Raw genomic sequence first — 22,798 nt, forward strand, 5'->3', positions numbered from 1 at the left:
CTAGGAAAAAGCCCGAGTCTTTCTTTGTTCTCAAAAGCCTCTTCTAAGTGAAAACACACAGCATATCCCATTACATTTTCCATACTATACCACCACCTGGCCTCTAGAGTGCTGTATTACTAAAACTAGCAGGACTTCTGTTACTAAATGAACACACCCATCCCCTTCCATTCTCTAAAAAACAAACAAAAACAAAACAAAAAACCTCGTCAGCTTTCGGGCAGCATACTCTTTATAATAATTAGCATTTTACATGTTTAGCGATTTTTACAAAAGTCTCTGGAAGGAAGGTTTAGGGAAATGTAATATAATTAAATCACTATATTGCCGTCAGTTTTGTGCTTTTTCGTTTTACTCTGATCATTTTTGTGTTTACATCCCCAAAATTCAAAGGGTAAAGAAATAAACGTTGTGCTTTTAAAGGAAATGGGTGGTACCCAAGGAAGCCAAACCCCTTTGCAGTAGTCAGATTTATCCCTCAGTCAGTTCTCGAGATTTTCCACGTCTTTTGCATATCCCCTGCCTCCTCCATATGCTATTGGGTTCTTTAACTCCTCCCATTAGTCCTCTGACCAATGCTGCGCATAAACCACTCCCCTAATCTCCCCCTTTCCCTTGTCCTCTTCCTTACTGTCCCCTTCTTCTCCCAGACAGACCCTGCCCTTTCCTTTCTGTCGCCCTGTCTGTGGATTCTGTATTGGAGAGGTTTGGGACACTGACAATGGGAAGCTTTCTTTACGGCCTGCAATGCTGACACTCCTGTTCCTCCTGTTGGGAATTTATGTGAGTACAATGTAACCATTCACTTCTTTTTTATGGTGTCGAATTTCTGCTTTCTCATCCTGCTTGTTCCGTTATCCGGAGTCCTCAGAGATACAATGACTGGGCTATAAGCAGATGAATAATTGATTACTTCATCCCAGCAGCATCTGTGCACGGATAAATCATATCAGAGGGGGCTGTGCTTTAAAAAAACAAACAAAAAAACATGATGTCCCCCTCTTTTGTGCTTTTTTAAATTGCAACAATCAACCAACTTAAAGTCAACGCAATTAATTCCAGCACCGTTTAAGACAAACTGTTGCACAGAAATTCTCCATTGCTCTGATTTTTTTTAAAGCATTTTTTTTCATTGCTTCCTCTTTCAGCCCACACACTTCTCCATTTTAGCTCCTAGCTGGCTGCCGGCTGGCTGCCGGCTCAGTAGCAGGTGGGCATCTCTGCTGCAGTCTGAGGGCTGGGCTCTTTTAACCAAGCATACATGCTCGTTTGTTAGAGGATTAGTGATCTTCCGTTGGTTTTTCTCCTCTGAATATGTATGGAGTGTGCTGCTGAGAAGTTTTGTGAGCCACATGTGAATCGACATGCTGTTTTCTTGTGCCACTCTGTGGCTCCTTGTGTTGCACTGTACTGCAGCAACAGCAGCAGGCAATGCATCATTTTTGAAGACATTTTTTTTTTTTTAGTCTTCAGGCCTAGACTGTGAGCAGATGGTCCAGTGGTTTTGGTATTGATTGTCTTTGTTCTGAAAGGCTCGTTTTATATTTCTCATTTTAGGCTAAAAGTAATTTTTAAAATGAGTGCAGGTGATAGAGATGTTTGGCTCTGTTGGCTGCTTGCACTGGGTCACAGGGAGGGTGCAGGATGCTGCGCCAGAGGGCAGATTGTTAGCAGAGCTTAGAGAGTCAAATTATATCTGTGTTCTTAAGGTATACAGGACAGGGAACATGTGCAAGAGAACCAGGGGACCAACAAGGGCGTTGTGTGGGGTATACAGTACTACTCTGCAAATATTGAGCAACAGAGATTAAACTGTAGCTTAGAAGTGGCCAGAAACAGCAACAGCTTTTGAATACTAATTCGATCAAAGGCAGACATGTAGCATATATGCTATAGGCTATAGCCCTTACCTGCTAACAAAATCAGCCCCCAGTGCACCAACACAAGTGAGAGGATAGGGAACTTGATAAATATATTATAAAAAGATAGATTGCAGGATAATTCGATTTTTTGATGTTTCATATTCAATGATTTATTGACCTGCTTTCCATATTATTATATCAGTATTTAAATGAGACCCATGGCAGTGAGTCAGTTCTCCTGGGTTTATTTTTTTTAACCTAATTTGTGTAACAACATCAAATGGAAACGATCTAATGTAATATAATGCAATATCAGTTTATCTGGCTCCACTGTTAATTGCTAATCAGTGTATGATTAACCTGATTTAATATAATACACAAGTTGGATCGTTCGCCCTTTCTAATCTCTCCTAGTTGTCATCATGAGGTTTGTGGAAACCCCAATTCAGAATAAATAGATTACTGTAGGTAATAACTATAATAATTATAATTATGGTTTATAGCTCTAGCCAATTAGAAAGCACTTATTTTGGAGTTTAGGACAAAATATTTGAAGGTTTAATCTCCATGAAAATGATTGTGCATATTTTGTGTTATTAATTCATTTATTGGATCAGATTATTGCTCACTGATCAACAGAAGAATGACTGTAGATGAGCCAGAGTTTTGACTTGAGTCTAATTGTCAGCTGGTGTCCCTGGTCAGTTCCTGAAACGGCAATCTAAAATTAGAATATAATGACTTATCACAGCCGGTGCATGCTGATAGTACACAGGCTACAGATGACCATCAACCAGTACAAGGCACATCCACCAAACTACCAATACAACAACCACAATGAGGTCGACTACTTACAAAACAAAAGAAGGTAAAATGCTTGTGATTGGATCCTCTAATTCTGTACTTACGTTTGATCAGTCGGTCCTCCTTTGAATAGCACTTTTATTTTTTTTTATTTCTGTTTAGTGGTTTATGAGGCATCGTCAGCCTTTCATAAGACATCATCAAGAGGGATGCAGTCACATCAAGATTACTCGCTATAGATAATAAATATTAGATGAGACTTTCTGAAGCAGCAGAGTGGTTTATTTCAACTAAAAAAATAATCAATATTTTCTGGAAAATACCTTTACCAGTGGACATCTTTAAACCTTCAGCTACTGAACTAAAGTGCTGTTGTTTCTTTTATTGAACAACAGTGCAAAGTTCAGAGATGAACAAAATTTATAGATTACAGACTGAGGCATTCACCCTGTAAAACACGTGACAGCACAAAATAGTTAAGTCAATAAAAGTAAATATAGCACAATAAAGTCACAGTTTTTTTCTTTACCTATTATGATAACATAGCAGCTGAGCACTGGTACTGTTCATTTTATCAAACCAACATTTGTGCCGCTCGGCAAACTGCCAAGCCAAAACCACATTCAGTTTCTTAAATATTCTGAACACGAACTACATTTTCTTAACAAAGAGTAACCCCACTAATGCTTCACAGTGTCTGTGTATCTGCAAAGTACAGCGTGTATGAGACCGTATTTGAACTACTGAGTCATAGTATGAGACATCTCAGTCTTCTTACTGCAGGTGAATAAGCATTGCAGGCACCGCTTGTGCGCCGATCTACCTTTTGTTAAATCTGCAGTGCGTGTTGTGCCTGCAGACAGGCTGCCCTGCGTGCCGCATTGTCTTCTGACAATGTTTAGGAGTGTGGGCTCACAAGGCGAGACAAAAATCTGCTGCTGTCAGATCTTATCAATCTAAACACAAAACAAAATGATGAAAAACTGCCACAGTGTTAGTTTTTAGTAGTTCAGTGTCTAATTGCAATCAGTAAGTGTCTATGCTAGGCCATTATTAGGCATGCAAATGTGTCCCACTCTTATGCTGAGTGTATCATTCTCAATAGCCTTACATATAATATACAGACACTATTTTTCTTTTATGTAAAGCCCAGCGTTCCATGCTGTGACTGTTCTGTCAGAGATTGATGCATCGAGACAGATTTCTTCATCTGATGGAGTGTAAGGGGGGTGGGGTGGTGGTGGTGGTGGTGGTGGGGGGGGTGTATTAGTCTTAAGAAGTTTGTGTGAATAATGATTGATGAGTCATCACGGAGCCGGCATCTTTTCTGTCCCTAAAAACATATAAAACAGACCCTGTGCTTAGATCCAGCTGCCTGAGTATCTCATTCTTAGGTCCACATTAACTTTGGTGTTGTAAAGAGTGTAATTGCTCCACATTGTTATTCCTAGTGCAGATATAACTGTGTGAATAGTTATTCTTGACCTGTGTTCACCTGAAAGTGCTACAAATTGAGACAATGATCACAAATGTCTTCTGAACAAAGTTACAAACAATGAGACATTCGCTGTGATGTAGACAATAGTTCAGATGCTTTGTGATTATGTAATTTATGCTGTGTCTCTGGAGCATATGTTTTTCTCACTTCTACTCTTACTTGTCTTTTCTCTCTTTATATCTGAGTCAAGCATACAGATATTCCTTTGTAACAATCTACCTTGTTCCTCATAACCCAGAAAAATCTTTCAACAGTGTGTTGGGTTCATTCAAAATTACATTTCGGGTAATTCTGCTCAGCCTGTGAACAATTACTGTGTGTTGGCACATGAGGAAGGACACAACAGATGTAGCAGAAAACATAAACTACAGTCTATATTTAAACACAATCTGGAGAGCACATCACTGAGGGCCAACACTTCTCTCTTCAGGTCAGTGAGGCTTTCACCAGTGTTTGCTGGTCTAGTACATAAACAACTGCTGAAGACTCCTCTCTGCTGTGTCTCTTAAAACTGATATCACAAGATGGTAACACGGATACAAAGTCCGTTTTCCAAGAGATGCTGTATGCAATTGTAGTTCAATAATACTGAGCTGGCTAAGATAGTAATGCTTAAAATAGATTTGAAATATTGGATACCATTGGAGAAAAAGATACTTGTCTGTTACTCAAATAAGGAAAGAGGAAGGGAAGAGGAAAATACTTTATATGGCCACTGAAGCACAAACATCCTGGAATCCTGAATAGTCACTGTTAAGGAATGGTATTAACAATCTGTAAATTACAGCCTTCTTAAAGGGCCAGTTTCTGATTTCTCATTATGTAGATTGTAGTAAAAATTTGATTTGAACATCAACATCAGTCTTTCATTTTATTTATCATGAAAGTATCATTAATGGGATCTATGCTCTTATTTGCTCTTATATTCTCTATCCTACATATACTGTTAAAATAGTGCATGGTCATATTAAATATGGCCAAAACTTCAAATATTATTTATGTATAAGAAATAGAAATCGCCCAAAAGCTCCAGGCTGCTCTAAATGCTCAGAAGTTCAGAAAGGTTTTCTTCTACTTGGCTCATTATGATGTTAGTGGTGCCAGATATTTCTATGCAGTCATCTCAGACACGCAGCTGAGGCTGTGAGTACAATAGCTCCACCCATCCGCTGTCTAAACCTTCTGTTTGGGAGGGGCAGCCTATCAGAATAATCGATTGATCGGTAGGAGAGGTGAGGGGCTGTACCAAGGTACAGTATGGTTAGCATACCCAGTCCAAGCATTTGGTCATGTGACAGTTCCATTTTATTGGGCCAAATTCATTAGCTTATCATCTCCTGTATAAAAGAGTTTTTTTTTGTTTAACTGTGTCTCTCTTAGTCTGCATAGTCCAGAGATATTTGAATGAAACGTCTCCACCAAATACTTTTTCTAAGTTAACAACAGTTAAATGAATAAATTTCAGCCTGTTTGTAATGAATGACCGACTTTATGATCCGTTCATTTCTTTAATCAAAAGTCTTATTCAGTGTTGCACGAAGGCTGGAGCACATCCAGCTGTAACCAGGTGAGAGGCAGGGGTACACCCTGAGTACGTCACCAGTCTACTACAAGGCAATAGTTCACTATTCATTTGGAATCACGATTTAACTTAACGAGTATATATTGTGATTGTCGGAAATGGAGTACCTCGAGGAAATGCTTGTAAGCACACGTGGAACATGCAGACTCAACAGAGAAAGGCCTCGGGCATGTTTGAAACAAGAATTTTCTGCTGTTGGGAGGTAACGGTGCTAATCACTCCACCACAGGGCCGCTCTGTACTTGAAAATCACATGTTGACATGCTGACACTGATAGTTTTATCCTGGAAGCAAGCTGATTTATAACCATTAACTGAAATTCGACAAGTAAAGTTTAATAACTTTAGGGGCTTATTTTGAGTTATTATTTTTAAGGACTTTAACTTGCTCTCTGTCTCATTGACTATAACCAAGAGATGACATTTTGCATTAAATGTAATAATAGTTGGTCACATAACTGTGGGTCAAAGAAGAATAACATTATATTTTCCTCTATAACTGGAATTTTCCGTCTCATAAAAAAGTTGAAATTGCTCTTTCCACCCATTAAGCAAAACATGCCTATTTATTCCAATTTATAAAGGAGCAAAAAGCCCTGGATTAGGAAGCATGTGTCATTATTTTTGTTGTTGTTGTTTCCATTATAGAGGACAGCATAACCATAGTGATTTTTTATTTTTATTTTTTTTAAAAGCATCTACAGATATAAAAAGTAGCACTTCAATCGGTGGAGCAGTGAGAGGAGAGGAACCCTTACCTGCGCAACCGATTGAAATCTAAGCAGATTAAGCTGAGGGCAATGTTTTCTCTGAAGTGAGCTCCTGTTGCTAAAATCCAATTAAATCATTCATATTACATGTGCCTGTTTTCAAGAGAAAGGTTTTGAGCATACACACTTACTTCAAGCATGGAATACAGCTGTATCATCTTCAGACAGCTAGTGACTAGCCTTCATACTTTTATGTGGACATGAAGCATTTTCTTCAAAGCGAATTTGAAGTGACTGGGCATGATGGTGTCATCCGAATCTGTGAGACAGTAATCCAGATGGCAGACAGGACCTGACCCTGCAGGAGGAGATTAAGGCACTTAACAGTAATGCAGGGTGAGAGTGGCAAGTGACGTTTTGCAGTGAAACGGCTGACTTTGCAAACATTCGCGCCGTGATTTTCTGCAGTAAAAAGAGAGGAAAGGGACTATTGACCTCATCTGTATGAAGCGCTGACTGTGCACTTTTCATGACAAAGCCTTGTGATTGCTGTTTAATCACATGCTTCCTCAAACATTAGAGTAAACTGCAGATTGAAGTCTTTAGCCTGTGTTTAATTAAATATATTACTATTTATGTTGTACATTAGGTATTCTCTAAATTCACACAGGGAAAGAAGGTTTTTAATGAAAGATCTGTCTGTGGTGAGGTGAGTGGGAGTAACTGAGCCGAGGAGGGCTGCTTGAAGAACAGACAGACAGGCAGGGAGAAGGGAAGGTGGGGGAGACTGTTGCAATCCTAAAGACAGCGGCCAGACTGTCGAGAAGGGAGGAGCTTAGAGGTCTTGGCTCATCATACTTCCTCCTGATGTCACTGTTCAGCTGCTGCAATTCAGAGTCTATGTAAAGGGAGGACAGCCCAGGGAGGGGAGGGCTTTTTAGGGGAGACAAGGGAAGGGGAGGCATAGAGTTTTTTGCGAAGGGCTTGTTGTGAATGGGCTTGGCAGACCTCCTTAGTCAGTAGGCCTTCTAATCACTTGGGAAGAAACAACAATAGAGTCTGCGTGCTTGAGAAAATTCCCATCTGTCTGTGGCTGGGCTCAGGCATACTGATGTCATGAGTGCATTTATGTGGCCGAGAGAGAAAGAGAAAAATGACAGGATAATAAAAAAACAGGGAGAATGAGGGAGGGGAAGAGATGTGGGGCGCTGAGCTGTGAGCAGAGCTGAAATGCCATTGTTATTGCTCGCTGCTCTGTGTTGCAAAAAGGGACAGCTGCCGCCGAGGCCTGCTTGCTCATGTGAGGCAGAGAGCCCAGCTCACCGTGAATTTTTCCCCATCTCCCCTCAGACAGAGAGACAGGTGGTTCCTGAACTCAGCCTGCTAAGAGTCAAGGGAAGGAACTAGAAGGAATTTGGGGAGTGGCATTTCAAAGCTTCCTCTTTCCTCTCGTTTCTCTCAAAGAAAAGGGGCCTAGTTATATTTTTAAGGTGTCAGCTGAAAGACAAAGTGTTGTTTGGTGAGACATGTTATAGTGACGCAACAAGGAAACTGATAGTAAGCTCAAATAGAGTGAATCCTTCTTTTGTCCGGTCTGTGTGCATTGTTTTAAACTGCAAGGATGAGCAGGATGTTTTTACGCTCATAAACATGTTATACATTGTCAGTTACTCAGAATATGACATCTTGCATCAATGATGGTGTACTACATTCATTTACATATTTTGAACTGTAATCAGGTTTAAAATGACGGCTCAAGGTCAACTGTCAGGTTTCCCCGGCTCAAAGGTTCACTTTGATTAATAGCACCATAGCAATTAACCTTCTCATATAAGTATCAGATAGCTGTTTTAAGCTTTCTTGGGCATTAATGAAGCTATTGGGTATCCTAACTGTTCATGATCCTACATAACAAGAACATATCTTGCTAGTGTTACAAAGAAAATTGAAAGAAAAAGCAAAAGAAAATAAATTAATTGCCTTTGAGTTACTTTTCCCATGTAATTTGACATCTCAGTAGTCGTCACGGAAGTGACTTTGTCAGGGGGTAAATTCAGTTAATCTGTAATGAATTTTTTGAGCTTTAATTCAAGACGTACAATGCAGTGTCAAGGTTATTAGCGGATGGTGCATTACAGAAAATTATAAGGAGCCTAGAGTGTCAGTTACCTGACTGAAGGTGTTTTGCAGGACAGGAACTATAGAAGAAAAACTGAAAACAACAGGGCTCTTTACAGTGTTAGCCAAACCTAATGACAAAATACACCAATCCTCCTGCTGGAATTTTATTATCATATGAGTCACTCACTTTTGTAAGCGGTGTTTATTGACCAGCTTGTCTGTGTTTTTGGACTCCATGTAATCCTTTATGTGCTTATGTACACTATGACAGATGTACGGCACAACATTGGCATGCTAAGTTAATCCCTGCTTGACCCAGTGGTATAATTTCATGTAACAGCAACTCTGCCATCTGAACTGCAAGCCAGCAGGCATCTACTCATCTAGGAGTCATATTAAATAACAAAAGTGACACAATACATCGAAAAATATCACCAAGAGTAAAACATAAGCCATTTCTATTAGTGTCATGTTTTGATTGGCTTATACTGTGTATAACTTCTAACACTATAGCTGACAGCATAATTGTCTCCACTAAGAGTTCTACCCTGCGGTTTTAATCACATGTATATGTTTCTTTCCACTGTGTGAACTCAATTGGGGGTTTTCACTTATAAAGTTAAACAGCCTCTGGTGAAGGAACTCATACTACTGACATAGTTTGATAAACAAGACCATAAATTGCTCGCGGATACAGGATTTAGATGAGGTTTTATTGTGTTAGCGGGACTATGAGTCATTTCTTCCTTTGCTCAAGCAACTACACCCTGTTCACCCTGCCTGACTGTTTCCTCGAGGCTTTCTTGACCTTTCTTCTCTTTCTTTCACCTTGTTTGCACAGGTTAAGTGTTCCCAGTGTCCCCTTTGAATGTCTGTCATTATGGCGAAGCGTGAGACTGGCAGCACCAGCCCTGTGGTGAGGCAGATAGACAAGCAGTTCCTGGTCTGCAGCATCTGTTTGGACCATTATCACAACCCAAAGGTGCTACCCTGCCTGCACACCTTCTGTGAGAAGTAAGCTATGAATCACTTAGCTTTACAAGGTGATCGACACCAGGAGATCAAAGTGACAGTAAAGAGATAAGCAGACATAAAACATTTAGAAGCAAAATAAAAAGATGAGTCAGCGTTTGGCTATTATAGGATGCAGCGTGCTAGATTTTAGTGTACTTTAATGTCTTTTTTAGCAATTTCTAAATTTGGTATCACAGCTCCTCGCTTAAGCGAGCTATTCTGTCATCATCATGGTTTCTGCATGACGTAAGTCACCAGCTACTCTAAGCTTGGTCACAAGAAAAGCACTTTTTTTAGGGCACAGCTTTGGTAATAGCAAATACTGGTTTCCACAGCTGTGTTGCTACAGTAGTACTGTTTTTACATCGTTGTGCTTAGTAACCACTCAAATCACATTGTCCAGTCTTCTAATCAGGTCTCACCCTGAAATTGGTGCTTGACTGCAGCTTTATTCCTCTAACTGATTTCTTTAACATCTTATCTGATTGTAGATGTCTACAGAACTACATCCCTCCACAGTCTTTGACACTATCCTGCCCAGTGTGCAGACAGACTTCTATCTTGCCAGAGAAGGGTGTGGCAGCCCTGCAGAACAACTTCTTCATCACAAACCTAATGGAGGTGTTACAACGAGACCCAGAGTGCAGCCAGCCTGAGGCGGGCAATGTTCTTGAGTCAGCCAACGCAGCTACAACCTGTCAGCCCCTTTCTTGCCCTAATCACGAGGGCAAGGTAAGCTTAAAAAAACCAAAAAATGCTGATCAAAAATAGGTCAGAGCTATCAGACCTCATCTGCATGTTCATGACCAGGCTGCCGACTGTTATTGGATTAAAAAGAAATGCCTTCTGTATATATACATTTGAGCTTCTGAGCAATCTTGACCTCAGAAATGTGACCTTACTTGCCTCAACTGCACCATCTGCAGGTGATGGAGTTTTACTGCGAGTCATGTGAAACAGCCATGTGTCTGGAGTGTACAGAAGGAGAACACAGGGAACATGTGACGGTGCCTCTAAGGGATGTGCTCGAACAGCATAAGTCAGCCCTTAAAGGTCAGCTGGACACTGTTCGCAACAGGTACGATTTTCCACTGCTTTAACACATAATCTATTATGTGATTGCTTTTGGAAGACATTAGTAAAATTGGACGTGTAAAAGTATAAAGAGCTGTAATCTGCGTTTGTTTTTTGCTCTGGCAGACTACCTCAGCTGACAGCTGCCATTGACCTTGTGAATGACATCTCCAAGCAACTTACAGAAAGGAAAAATGACTCTGTGACAGAAATCAGTAATACTTTTGATGAGCTGGAGAAGGCCCTACACCAACGCAAGACTGCTCTCATTACTGAGGTGGAAAACATCTGCAGCACCAAGCAGAAGGTCAGCGATCTTATTCATTTTAAATGTGATGCATTAAAAAAAAAATCATGATATTTCACATTTTTTTACTAGCTCTGCTGACTTTCTCCATCTTCTTAGGTGCTTCAAACTCAGCTTACCTCTTTGCTTCAGGGCAGAGAGAACATTCAGAGTAGCTGTAACTTCACAGAGCATGCACTGAGCCATGGGAGCGCCACTGAAGTCCTTCTGGTCCAAAAACAAATGGGTGAGAGGGTGAGTGCTCTGGCAAGACACAGCTTTCCCGAGCATCCTCATGAAAACGGACATCTGGAATGCCAGGTGGAGACGGATGGATTGAGGCGCTCCATTCAGAATCTAGGAGTCCTGATCACAACGGGGGCTGTAGGCCATACCAGCGTTGCCACCGGTGAGGGTCTGCGACACGCACTAGTTGGCCAACACACCACTATCACAGTCACCACTAAAGACAAAGATGGAGAATTGGTGAAGACTGGTAACGCGGTTCTTAGGGCAGAGATCATCTCTGCGGATGGGGTGTGTACTGAAGCTGAGGTGGTGGACAACAAAAACGGCACCTACGAGGTTGGATACACCCTCCGCTCTGAGGGAGAATTCACCTTCTCTTTGCTGCTATATGAACAGCCTGTGAGGGGGAGTCCTTTCCGTTTGCGTGCTGTCAAACCGTCAGATGTCCTGCAGTCGCCAGACGATGTGAAGAGACGAGTGAAGTCCCCAAGCGGAGGAGGAGGTCATGTTCGCCAGAAGGCCGTGCGCAGGCCTTCCAGCATGTATAGCACCACCAAGAAAAAGGAAAATCCAATAGAGGACGAGCTGATATATAGAGTTGGTGAGTGAAAAAGCGTTATTTTGGATATTAATCGTACTGTTGACTGTTCTTACAATCTTCCATCCATGCATATTTTTATGCTTTTAGTGCTTTTAATTTACTTTTAGTGGCACAAAATGGTGACTTATCCTTAAAAGTTTTGATATTTTCATAGTGTTAAAAACATGGTGATGTTTTGTTGATTTGACAGGAACAAGAGGGAGAGATAAAGGAGAATTCACCAATCTTCAAGGCATCTCGGCCTCCAGTAATGGTCGGATTGTGGTAGCAGATAGCAACAACCAGTGCATACAGGTCAGTGGCTAACCTATTTAGCTTCAAAGAATTAATTTTTTGAAGTGTTTAATAATTTCTTTTCTTTTTTCATAGGTTTTCTCTAACGACGGCCAGTTTAAGATGAGGTTCGGGGTAAGAGGTCGTTCACCAGGCCAGCTGCAGCGCCCCACAGGAGTCACAGTAGACATGAACGGGGACATAATAGTAGCTGACTATGACAACAGATGGATTAGCATCTTCTCCTCGGATGGCAAGTTCAAGGTTGGCATTCCAGTCAGTAAAAGAAATGTATATTTGTTTGTTTGTTTTTAAACTGCACGATTATAAAGTGAAACTAGATTTTAAAACAAAACTTTGTTTGTAACAGAATAAGATTGGTGCTGGAAGATTAATGGGCCCCAAAGGTGTGGCTGTGGACAAGAATGGACACATTATCACGGTTGATAATAAGGCCTGCTGTGTCTTCATCTTCCAATCAAATGGGAAGTTGGTGACAAAGTTTGGCGCCAGAGGAACATCAGACAGACACTTTGCAGGTACTGAGTGATGTTAAATCAATAAATGGGATATTTTTATATATATATATATATATATATATATGATCATTTTATTAACAATGTGTCTTACAGAAAATGACAGAGATGAACACTTAATCAAGCTTCATGTATCAGGGCATGTGGTTGGGCCAGATTTACAAAATTGATTTCTGTTCCTTCACAGGAAAGTTGATTTGAACAGTGCTAGTGATCAGCATGTCTCTATGCACCCTTCATTTGTTTTAACTAATGAGTGCATGTATAGCTACTTGCTTAATTAGAGACATTAACACACAGTTAATGTTTTGGTTGTTGCACTGATTGTCCTAATTATAAATGATAAATTATACACCCTGTCATCATAGCACAGCTGGAGTCCGCAGTTCATGATGTACACTACTGCATGCCAAGTTTTGACGATCGTCCTTCCCTGTTGTTCAGATGTTGGGGGGGCGGGACTAATTTGCATGCTTTGCTGGAATCCCTCATTGATGCCGCTCCAGTTGTACAGCAATATTTAAGTTGAACTCACCCGTTCGTTCACTTTCATTTCTCACTTATAACTTTTCTTTTCTTTTAGAGAAAAGTGGTGCAAACATTGCACTGGATACAAAGATTAGTAAATCTGGCCCTGTTTTCAGTAAGTAATATATTCACTGTGACTGTGAGCTAAAAAAATGAATCTTTGTTCTCTTTTTCTACATGTTGGTGCTTCAGCCCTGTCATGTCTCAGCTCTGAGAGTTTCTCTGTGATCACTTGGTGTCTTGTTTTTGATGTCCAGAAATAGTATGCCGCTTCATCTCATACACTGTAAACGGACGGATGACTCATCTTTGCTGTTCCCTCCCCGTCTCCTCTGCTTTCAGGTCCTCACTTTGTGGCTGTAAATAACAAAAATGAGATTGTGGTAACAGACTTCCACAACCATTCAGTGAAGGTATGGCTTGTTGCAAGTATGTGCGAACATTATGTTTGAAAACCAGAAAGTGTGTTCAATAAACCTGAGTTGATTAGCTCTGAGATCAGCAAGTCTGAGTTTTCGGTTCCAGAGCAGCTGAATTAAGGGTGTACATGAGTAGAAAAAGAAAACCATCATCGGTAGTGCTCCAGTATCAGGACTCACCATGGCAACGGGTAAATAAAGAGCAAAGCCTCCATTTGAATCCAGTAAACTGAAAAATATGAACATGCGTCAGTGCTGACCATGGTATTTATCTCAAATGGATGGGCAGGAAAGAGTAACTTTAATCAGGTTGGTCTGCTCTGTCATCATCATAGGCAGACTGTGGTCATCAATATCCCAACTGGAATTTTCACTAGATAAATCTGTAATCCTGATTTTCAATTTGATTTTCAAATCTAATTATTCAGCCATAACCCGACAAGGGTAAAATATAAGTGAAAGAAACAAAAGAAAACAGACAGATTACTCATGGACCGGTGATATTAATTACCCAGATAGCAACAGACTACAGGGCAGATCTGCCTTCAGGGCATTTCGATTAATTAAATAAAAGCTGTTTTCCCTACAGGTGATGACCATTTCATTGTCTGAATGATTATTTAGTAAAAACTGAATCTCCTAATGGAGTGTAAAAAGCTTAATTTTTCATACAGAGAGTTTCATTATTTCTGAGATTACTGGATAAAAAAGTTTAATGAAATTTACAGAAAAACTCTGCTTTAATGTTCCCAGTTTAACCATTTATAATCTGATCTAATTTCAGCCTGCACTGATAGATGATGGCTTTTTTACAGTCATAGCAACGGTGTTTAGATGTTGCTGTTAATAGTAAAAGTTTAGTAATAGTTTCTAACATAATTGAAATGAATGTAAAGTTGTTGGGTTTTTTTGTAATTGCAAACAAGTTTAAATTTAAATGGCTTTTAAAAACATTATATTAGGATGAGGTGTTTTAAATAAAGGATGCAGATTATATCAGAATAAATTAAGCTGTTGAACTGATTCAGATGGATGAGCTGGGAAATGACTGGTGCCAAACTGAGTCTGGGTCTGATCCTTATCCATTTTGGATCCGTCCCGCTATGCAAGTGGACTCCAACATGGACACAGTTTGCTGATCTGTTACAGAGTATATGAATTTCAGACACTGTGCCTTTGACAGCATTTAATGACTGAAACGCAATCTGTGAACACATTTCTGAACATGAAACGCTCAGGACACAGGCTGTCTGTAGCTGCATTTAAAAACTCATGACTCAAAGGCCTAAAGAAAATAATTTCAGCCTCGTCTTCACTCAAATGTTCACATCCTCTAGAAGATCCAACTGTGACAGACATTTTTCACAGTGTGACCAATTACAGTGTGGGGAAAATGGCTGACAGTCTGACAGCTGCATTACTGTCTAGAGTGTGAGAGACAGAAAGATGGAGACTATAGATTTTAGTGTGAGCTGATTAAAAGTCCGAGTTGTAATCGCTGTCTCCATCCTTAACGGTTGACAAGGGAATGAATGAAAGTCTTTTTAACCACTGGTTGTTGTTAAGCTCAGAGTTCAAGTCAACTCTCTTTCTGGAGCCTAAAACCCAGACTTTCTCTTAATTCAGGTTTAACAAAGTCAGAGTTGTTAGCTAAACTCTCTTCCTACAATAGGACTGAAGTCACTTTAAGATACCAAAACTGAAGCAACCCTTTCCGATAGCCTCTTTATTTTGCAGGTTTTTTTAATCTTAAAATAGTGCTTAGCATTCTGATAAAGGCTGCATACCTGTTCCCCCCCATTGTTTTCAGCCATGCACTTGGACCGATTTTAAAATCAATCAGTTTCAACAGAACAAGAAAAGGCAGGCAGACTCAACCAAATATCACACACTGCTGTGCTTCTCATGCTGTGAGGATGTGACTGGCATTTTTCTTTACTTATCAGCATCATTCACCCATTTTCTTTTATGCTTAATCTTACCTGACAGGTGTACAATGCAGATGGGGAGTTCTTGTTTAAATTTGGCTCACACGGAGAGGGGAACGGCCAGTTTAATGCTCCAACGGGTGTGGCTGTGGATGCCAATGGAAATATCATTGTTGCTGATTGGGGAAACAGTCGGATCCAGGTTAGTTTGAGGAAATGAATAATTGGAACTGCGTTACACTTGCAGTAGTCACTCATCTAATCTGTCCTTCAATTCTCCATACCCATCCAGGTGTTTGACAGCTCAGGGTCTTTCCTCTCCTATATCAACACATCAGCGGACCCGCTTTATGGCCCCCAGGGCTTGGCTCTCACATCTGATGGCCACGTGGCGGTGGCAGACTCTGGGAACCACTGCTTCAAGGTCTACCGTTACCTACAGTAGATACCCGAGATAGCCATCTTAAACACCGCAAGCACTGACGACACAACCAATGTATTCCACAAGGTGCAATGATTTTTCCAGTACAGCCTTTTGTGTGTCGCCTCACCTTACCTTTATGATGTGAATTGACCATAGACAGCATAAAAGGTGGACGTCGCTACCGTGACATCATCAATCTCATTTCAAAATACCAGATGTGATGAGGAGGGGTGGGTTTAAATCTGAAACTGCTTGCTCATTGGCTAATGACTTACAAGTGGTTAGCCAATGATTGGGATAATCATAGCACATTAATCAACAGATAATGATCCTTTTTAAAACATTGTATGACCAAGATTTACAAAATAGACTTAATTTTTTATTCAGTGTGCCCCAAAATGAGTGACTAAGTCATAAGGGAAGGGTTTACAGAGGTCAAGACAGAAAGCCATTTTCCCATAAACTTCTATAGGGTCAAAGTCTTTTTGCAATTACATCTATTGCATTCTGATGGCCTTTAAGCTGCTGCTTGCACTGGCTTCCTTTTTGCTTACCTGGAAACTACGTCCATGTTTTATCCTGTCTGTGGAACTGACGGTTAACTTTAAAATTGAGTGACGTAGCGTAACTCGGAACAAGCGATGACTTGAAGCTATGGACTGGTTTTTGAAAATCTGCAAATACTGACGTGGATGGTATTCTTAAACAACACTTTGTGTGAGAGCAGACAGGGTAGGAGATAGTTGGAACTATTTAATCAGCCATAACTCGTCCAGATGCATGAAACTTTACTTTATCTTGATACCTAGACAACAACACAGTGCACCCATTAGTTGCTTTCTCATGAACTAGTTAATGCTTACAGTGAAATAAACAGCGCTATGCTTCTCCAGCAATGAAATGTAAAACTTCTCATTTACTGACATCTCACATAAGTGTCACCACCATCTGTGCATTGATTTGCTGTATGTACTGTATATACATGAATGTATATTGTGTATATTAGATCACTCCCTATGTATGTGCTATGATTTTTTTTTTTTTTTAAACACTCAGCCTTGTGGCAGTCCAGATCACAGGAGTCAAGGATTCCCGGATTTTAAACATGTGTATGGCAGCTGTTAAAGAGTGTGCTTTCAAACATACCCAGCACATGCTTAAATGAAGAATCGTCATATTTATTGCTATTGCAAGCAGCACAATGATCGTTTTTGTTATTATCTGTTATCTTGAAGGGGAAAAACAATGTAAAATGCTAATTTATTTTATTTTATACTAGCTCAGCATTTGCAAATTATTTTTCTAAATATTTTTTCTTTCTTTCAAGCTTCACACTTTCTCCCTTTCCCCAAATTAACCCCCTTAAAGCAGAATTCAGTATCCACCCGCATCTGGGAAACGTAGATCAGTGTTTGTGCACCTGGGCAGCTCTTTTCCAAAGCTACAACCCTATCTGGTTTTTATTTACAATAACAACAAAGAATATCAGTATTTAGGTTTCTGTGTTTAGGATTTGGGTTCATAGAAGCACTGGCTTGCCTTTAACAATTCAATAGCTTTTATTCAAGTGCTACCACCTGGATAGAAATAATACAGATATCTCAGGAAATCCATCCAAATTTCACAATATCAGTGGAAGAATATTAAATAGTTGTTTTTTTTTTTAAATATCATAAACTCATAGACATAGTAGTGGAACAGGCACATTGGGAGCTTTGCGAGAAAACTGTTAATTTGTGCAAATTTAATCTGAATCCAAGGTCATAGCTTATTGGGACGGAAGATGAATTCTGTTTTATTGTGTTTGTTGCTTTGTGGTTTTCATATTAGAAACTGTTACAGATGTATTACCAGAAATGACTGTTTATGAGAGGACATTGACTAGCAAGCACATTCACGCTTAAGAGTACACTATTTGTGATACTGTTCTAAGCTTTCTGTCAAATCTGAGTCTCTGCCTGGCTTCCATCATGCCATGACTCTAAATGAAGAACTCATTTGTTCATTCTATTTAATGTCAAACAAAAACATGGTGCCACGACAGAAGAAAGACCAGGTGCAAGTCTGACCTAATTAATCACAGTACCGTGCTCAACACCCAGACACTTCCATAACCTTTCAGTGTGGAGCTTTTCTGAGCTGCAGGATATGACTCAAATTCTACCAGTTAAGTCAGCTAGGAAGCTGTGGTTTTCATGCACCTCGACTCGTTGCCAAACAGGAGCAAAGACATGCTCATCTTTTTGAGATGTGTCTAAAGCATTTTATCCAACCCAGTCTTGTTTTCTCTATGAATATGCACTGGTAATAAAAGCACATGATTTACTGAGCTGCTGTGTATGTGTCTGACTAACATTTATGTTTGTTTGCTCTGCAGGGAATTTTTTTTTCTCCCCCACCATTTAAATAAAACCAAATCGTTTAACAGTAGTGAAAATGAAATTGTAATTTACACAGGCACTGAGGACACACATTTTGGGCTACAGTGGGTACAAATTTCAATTTCACTGACTTGTTATGACGCTGCTTTTCCCAATATTTCTATATTTATACAGATTTCATGAAATCATTAAGTTCAATGCTATTTTCTTGAAAAATTATTTATTTGCAGACCATGTTGTCTTCCTGGTCTATGTTACAAATACTTACAGCACATACAGTATGCATCTTTTAACAATAACTGTTCCCAAAACATCCAAATGGTATATTTATATGTAATACATATGTGTATATACATAGATACATCAATGTGCATAAAAAATGCACTCAGCGTATTAGAGTATAGTAAAAGAAGCACAGTACATTGATACAGTGTCAAACCTAGATTAGCAAGAAAAATGTGCACTGAAAAACAAAAAAATCATACTGTGGATAAACATTTCATCAAGGTATTTTATCACAGGTTGCATAGAATTGTTTTCAATTTCAAAATAAAAATAAAAAAGCAAACAAACTTGACATTTATAAAGTGATTATGAAGTTGATGGTTATTATAGGATACACAGCAGTATGAGGTAATCGGATTTTATGGCAACATAGATAACGTTTTTAGCGTTTTTTCTTTCAATGCAAACTGTTAATATCTACTGCAATATCACAATAATAAGCATGTCTTACCGTTTGAGAAAAAAAGATTTGATGAATCAAAATCAAAGGCGGAAAAGGATTGATTTGTGTCAACAGAACAATACTTGGAAAATAAATATATTTAAAACCAAAATATCAAAAAATCAAAGAGAGAATGATTGCAGATTAAACATTTCATTCCCTTTAAGTGAAATAAAGCATAAAAAAGCACAGTCAACATGTAGCCCTGTTGAGAAAGGGATTTAGCAAGCTCTACAAAGCTACAGTAGGCAACACTTACAATAGAATTTAAGCGTACCAGTTATGAATGTAGTTCCTGTTAAAAATAATGGATGTGAAACCATTACTACACTACACTGTACACTGCAGACCAGCTATCCCGAAAGCTGCTGTAACACCACAGGATCCTTTAAGAGAACTGTTTAAGTTCCCCTATCTGATTCAGTGTCATATGTTAACTAAGAGAAGAACAATAACCATTAGATAAATACAGTTTCTCATGGGATATACTGTAAAATACAAACATGTGGAAGTACAGTAGATCAGACACATTTGCCACAAGCCAGTTTAAATCAGCAGTGAGACTTTTTTAAAATCCTAAAGTACAAAAAGTAATTGCATGCAAGAACATAAGCACAAGAAAATTATATTCACTTGGATGATTTTCAATTGAGCGTTTTACTGAACACACGGGACACACATTTTACATCATAAAACCGTAAAGTCCTGTGACTTCTTAGGCACACACAGAATCGAATCATTCTCTGTAAGAACAGACAGGTTTTTCCAGTGAAAGCGTACTGTGGACAGTGTCAGCAAATGCAAAATATCCGGCCTCTAGACCTACTCAGCAAAACACCAAACACCATTCAAGGTAAGAGGCATCTTCTGTAGCACCTTTGGAAACTTAATAACATCTTTTTGGATCAAGTGGCATCAAAGGCCAATTAATAAGTGACAACTTGACAAGTGCCTTAAAACAACTACTAACACTGTCAGTTTCCTAGTGTCCAGACCACTCTCCAGCATGAGGAGTGATGCAATATTTCAAGTAGATTTCTGAATAGAATCAAAGCTCTTGTAGTTTGTGTTGTTTCACACGCAATCTTCAGTTTTTTTATGTAAATGTGAGGCACTTGCAACATAAAATAACTTTCTCGATCTTCAGTCTGTCAGTTAGACCTCTGAGCTGTCACTGATGTTTTGTGTCATCATGGGCTCTGCGCTGCTGGAGTTCCTGGGCACTTCTTTCTTCTCTTGTTTGGACCGAACTAGTAACACCACCACAATGATGACGAGAACGGTAAGTAGCAGCCCAACAAAGATACCAATCATCAAAACCAGGCTGTCGTCACCGTCCCTCTCTTTGAGCTCTCGAGGGATGTGTCCTTTGGTAAAGATCTCCCTGTCCGGGCTCGTCCTCTGTTGGCCACTGCGGTCCAGGGCGATGTGCAGGATGTTGGTGCCACGATTGTTACTCACACCAATGTCCTCTACTATATCTAGGACATCATTAGCTGATCTTCTGAGGCGATGTTGACTCTTCGGAAACAAATCAGTGTGCTGACTCATCACGTGGTACTCCAGGCTTCTCTTCCCTATGCCACGGTTAGCATTGTCCTTGGACCGGACAGTGTAGATGGTGTGTATGTACCACTCTCTTCCTGCAGCCACCTGAAATGAGCAACAGCTATTATTTTAATGTCCATCCATCCATGTGTCTCAAATTACCCAGGTAAAGAAAAGGACAGAATTGATAAAGTGGTTTTTGCCACCTCCTCCCCATATTTTAGTGGAAGGATAAAAGTATATCTATTCTCAGAGATCCTTAACTGCCAGCTTTATTAAACTATACCCATTAGAGTCAGATCTAACAGTTCTGTGCAGAGAGTAGTACGTATGTGCTATGAAACCTTTATTTTTTGACATTTTCTTGTAAGGAACAACTTCAGTTTTATTTTGTGATTAAAACAGAGCTAAACCTCACAGTCCAGTTCAGTCCAGTCACTGCATAAACTGAATAGAAAAGCACAAAACTTGTTTAACCATTGGAAAATGCCCTGCCAGTCTGCAGACTTAATGATACTGACTTTTCCTTGTTAACAAGCCAAGAAACATAGATTCCCTGACCAAAAGCAGCAATTTGGACATGGTGAAAAGTGGAGAGTGTGAGTCATACCAAAAATACATAACTCTGGTATCATAACCTCTATGAAAGCCAACCTAAGGAGCTTTTCATGAGGGCACAGACTGTGTCTGGTCATTAAGTCTTTTTCTCTATCAGCTTGTTAGGGATAAAATGTCAGCGGAATAAAAACCCATTAGTCTAGTGCTATTAGTCTGTGATCTCTACAGAGTGGGATACCATGCTCACACCATAAAGGCAGGTTAAGTTAGCTCTAAATAGTTTCAGTGTAATGTTTTCTCTGGAATGACTCATAGGTTTGTGATTTTAGATCGTATGAAGTATTTAGTGTGTGTTTTCAATTTGTTTTTACTGACCTGGAAAAGAGCTGTAGAATCCATTCTGAAACCATCTGAACCAGGTTGTCTCACCAGTGCTAAAGCACCGGGGTCATCCACTGCCAGGAAGGCATTAAAAGGTACATCACCAAATACCCGAGCCTGTGTCTCCGGCTGGGCCTTGTCCTGAAGTCAAAAAATTACACAGGAAACGATGAAGTTTGAATAGGCCCAGAGTACACGTGATACTATAAGAAATATTCTTTTATAACTTACAATGATCTTGAATCTGTAAAGCAGTGATGGAGCATCAGCCAGACAGCCGAACTCAAAATTGCTCGGGTTATATTTAGGGACGTATCCATCAGCTCCAGTGCACAGGAACACTTTTTCTATGTTACAAATAAAGGAGCTGCCCAAGTTCTGTACTGGATCCACCATCACTCTCCCATAAACTGCATCCCCTGATAAAAAAGAAATAAAGATTTCATCACGAGTAAAACATCAGTCATTACAAGCATAAATTTGATGGTTTAATGAAAAGTTAGTAAAAGTGGTTCTATTATGCCTGCAGATTCAGTTCTCTCAAATGACTGTACTTTGCTCAGCTATATAATAAGGAAAAACCACTAAAAGCCCAGCTAAAACCACTCTCACTCTCTACACTGACTCAGACAGCAGCTTCAAGGACTTTAAGTGTTTTAAGACCTTGTTGATGGACACAAAATGCAGGCATTCTCATAATTAGCCTGTTTAGGAAAAAGATGTGGAAATAGTCAGAATGGCACTTCATGAAGCCCTCATTTTCCTTTCATTTTGTTTTGTTGAGTTGTTGAGTCAGTAAATAATGGGGGACGTTTCTGCCAAATCAACAGAACCATTCATCACACAGGAATTTCTTTTTGATCTGTAGAATGAAGAGAAGTCCACGCAGCTGAGCAATGAAAACATTCACAGAAATATTTCGAGCTTGGAGCATATTTATTTCCTTTAATGTTATTTTTTCTTTTCATATTTTAATTTTTTTTTTTTTTTTTTTTTTTAAGATTTTCAAGGCGTTTTAGAAATGTTACAGTATTACCCTCTGAGAAAGCAGTGTCACTCTCCTGTCCAAAGCCCATGGAGCCGTCTGAGAGCCAGAGTGTCCGTTTAGAAAGTAAGATCATCTGTGTGTTTAGACTGAACTCAGCAGCCACTGGATCACTAACCTAAAAAGACACAGAAGACAGAAAACAAAAAACATATTTACTATTTATAGTTTAGATATTTAACTACCAAATGTGAAGATTTGAATGGTCTTCTTTTTTGTTTTTACATTCACAGGATACTTTGTTAGACTG

The 22,798-nt window shown here is 39.5% G+C and overlaps 2 protein-coding genes across 4 annotated transcripts in view; one reads left to right on the top strand and one right to left on the bottom strand.

Moving 5' to 3' along the window:
• Positions 1-602: 602 nt before the first annotated feature.
• On the top strand, positions 603-18,237 carry LOC146373401 (tripartite motif-containing protein 3-like). 2 transcript variants are annotated; one of them, XM_084949989.1, is made up of 13 exons: positions 604-783; positions 9,418-9,590; positions 10,082-10,322; positions 10,517-10,668; positions 10,791-10,971; positions 11,071-11,800; positions 11,991-12,094; positions 12,170-12,337; positions 12,444-12,612; positions 13,193-13,252; positions 13,480-13,550; positions 15,546-15,686; positions 15,777-18,237. In XM_084949989.1, exons 2-13 carry the CDS (start codon positions 9,445-9,447, stop codon positions 15,927-15,929), a joined length of 2,316 nt encoding a protein of 771 aa, XP_084806115.1. In that variant the 5' UTR covers positions 604-783; positions 9,418-9,444; the 3' UTR covers positions 15,930-18,237. The 2 variants fall into 2 exon arrangements, with proteins under 2 accessions (XP_084806116.1, XP_084806115.1); XM_084949990.1 differs by lacking the exon at positions 13,193-13,252 and having other exon boundaries at positions 603-783.
• A 253-nt stretch (positions 18,238-18,490) lies between these two features.
• frem2b (FRAS1 related extracellular matrix 2b) overlaps positions 18,491-22,798 on the bottom strand; it is a 50,687-nt gene continuing 46,379 nt past the window's right edge. For both annotated transcript variants that reach the window (XM_084949988.1, XM_084949987.1), the window contains exons 21-24: positions 22,540-22,666; positions 21,735-21,922; positions 21,498-21,644; positions 18,491-20,669 (exon numbers count right to left, since the gene is read on the bottom strand). In XM_084949988.1, the coding sequence (XP_084806114.1) occupies positions 20,172-20,669; positions 21,498-21,644; positions 21,735-21,922; positions 22,540-22,666 (960 nt within the window). In that variant the 3' untranslated portion in view covers positions 18,491-20,171. The remainder of the gene's footprint in view (positions 20,670-21,497; positions 21,645-21,734; positions 21,923-22,539; positions 22,667-22,798) is intronic.

This window comes from Perissodus microlepis, chromosome 14 (assembly GCF_051167445.1).
Source record: "Perissodus microlepis isolate ML-2025 ecotype Zambia chromosome 14, ASM5116744v1, whole genome shotgun sequence".
NCBI lineage: Eukaryota > Metazoa > Chordata > Actinopteri > Cichliformes > Cichlidae > Perissodus > Perissodus microlepis.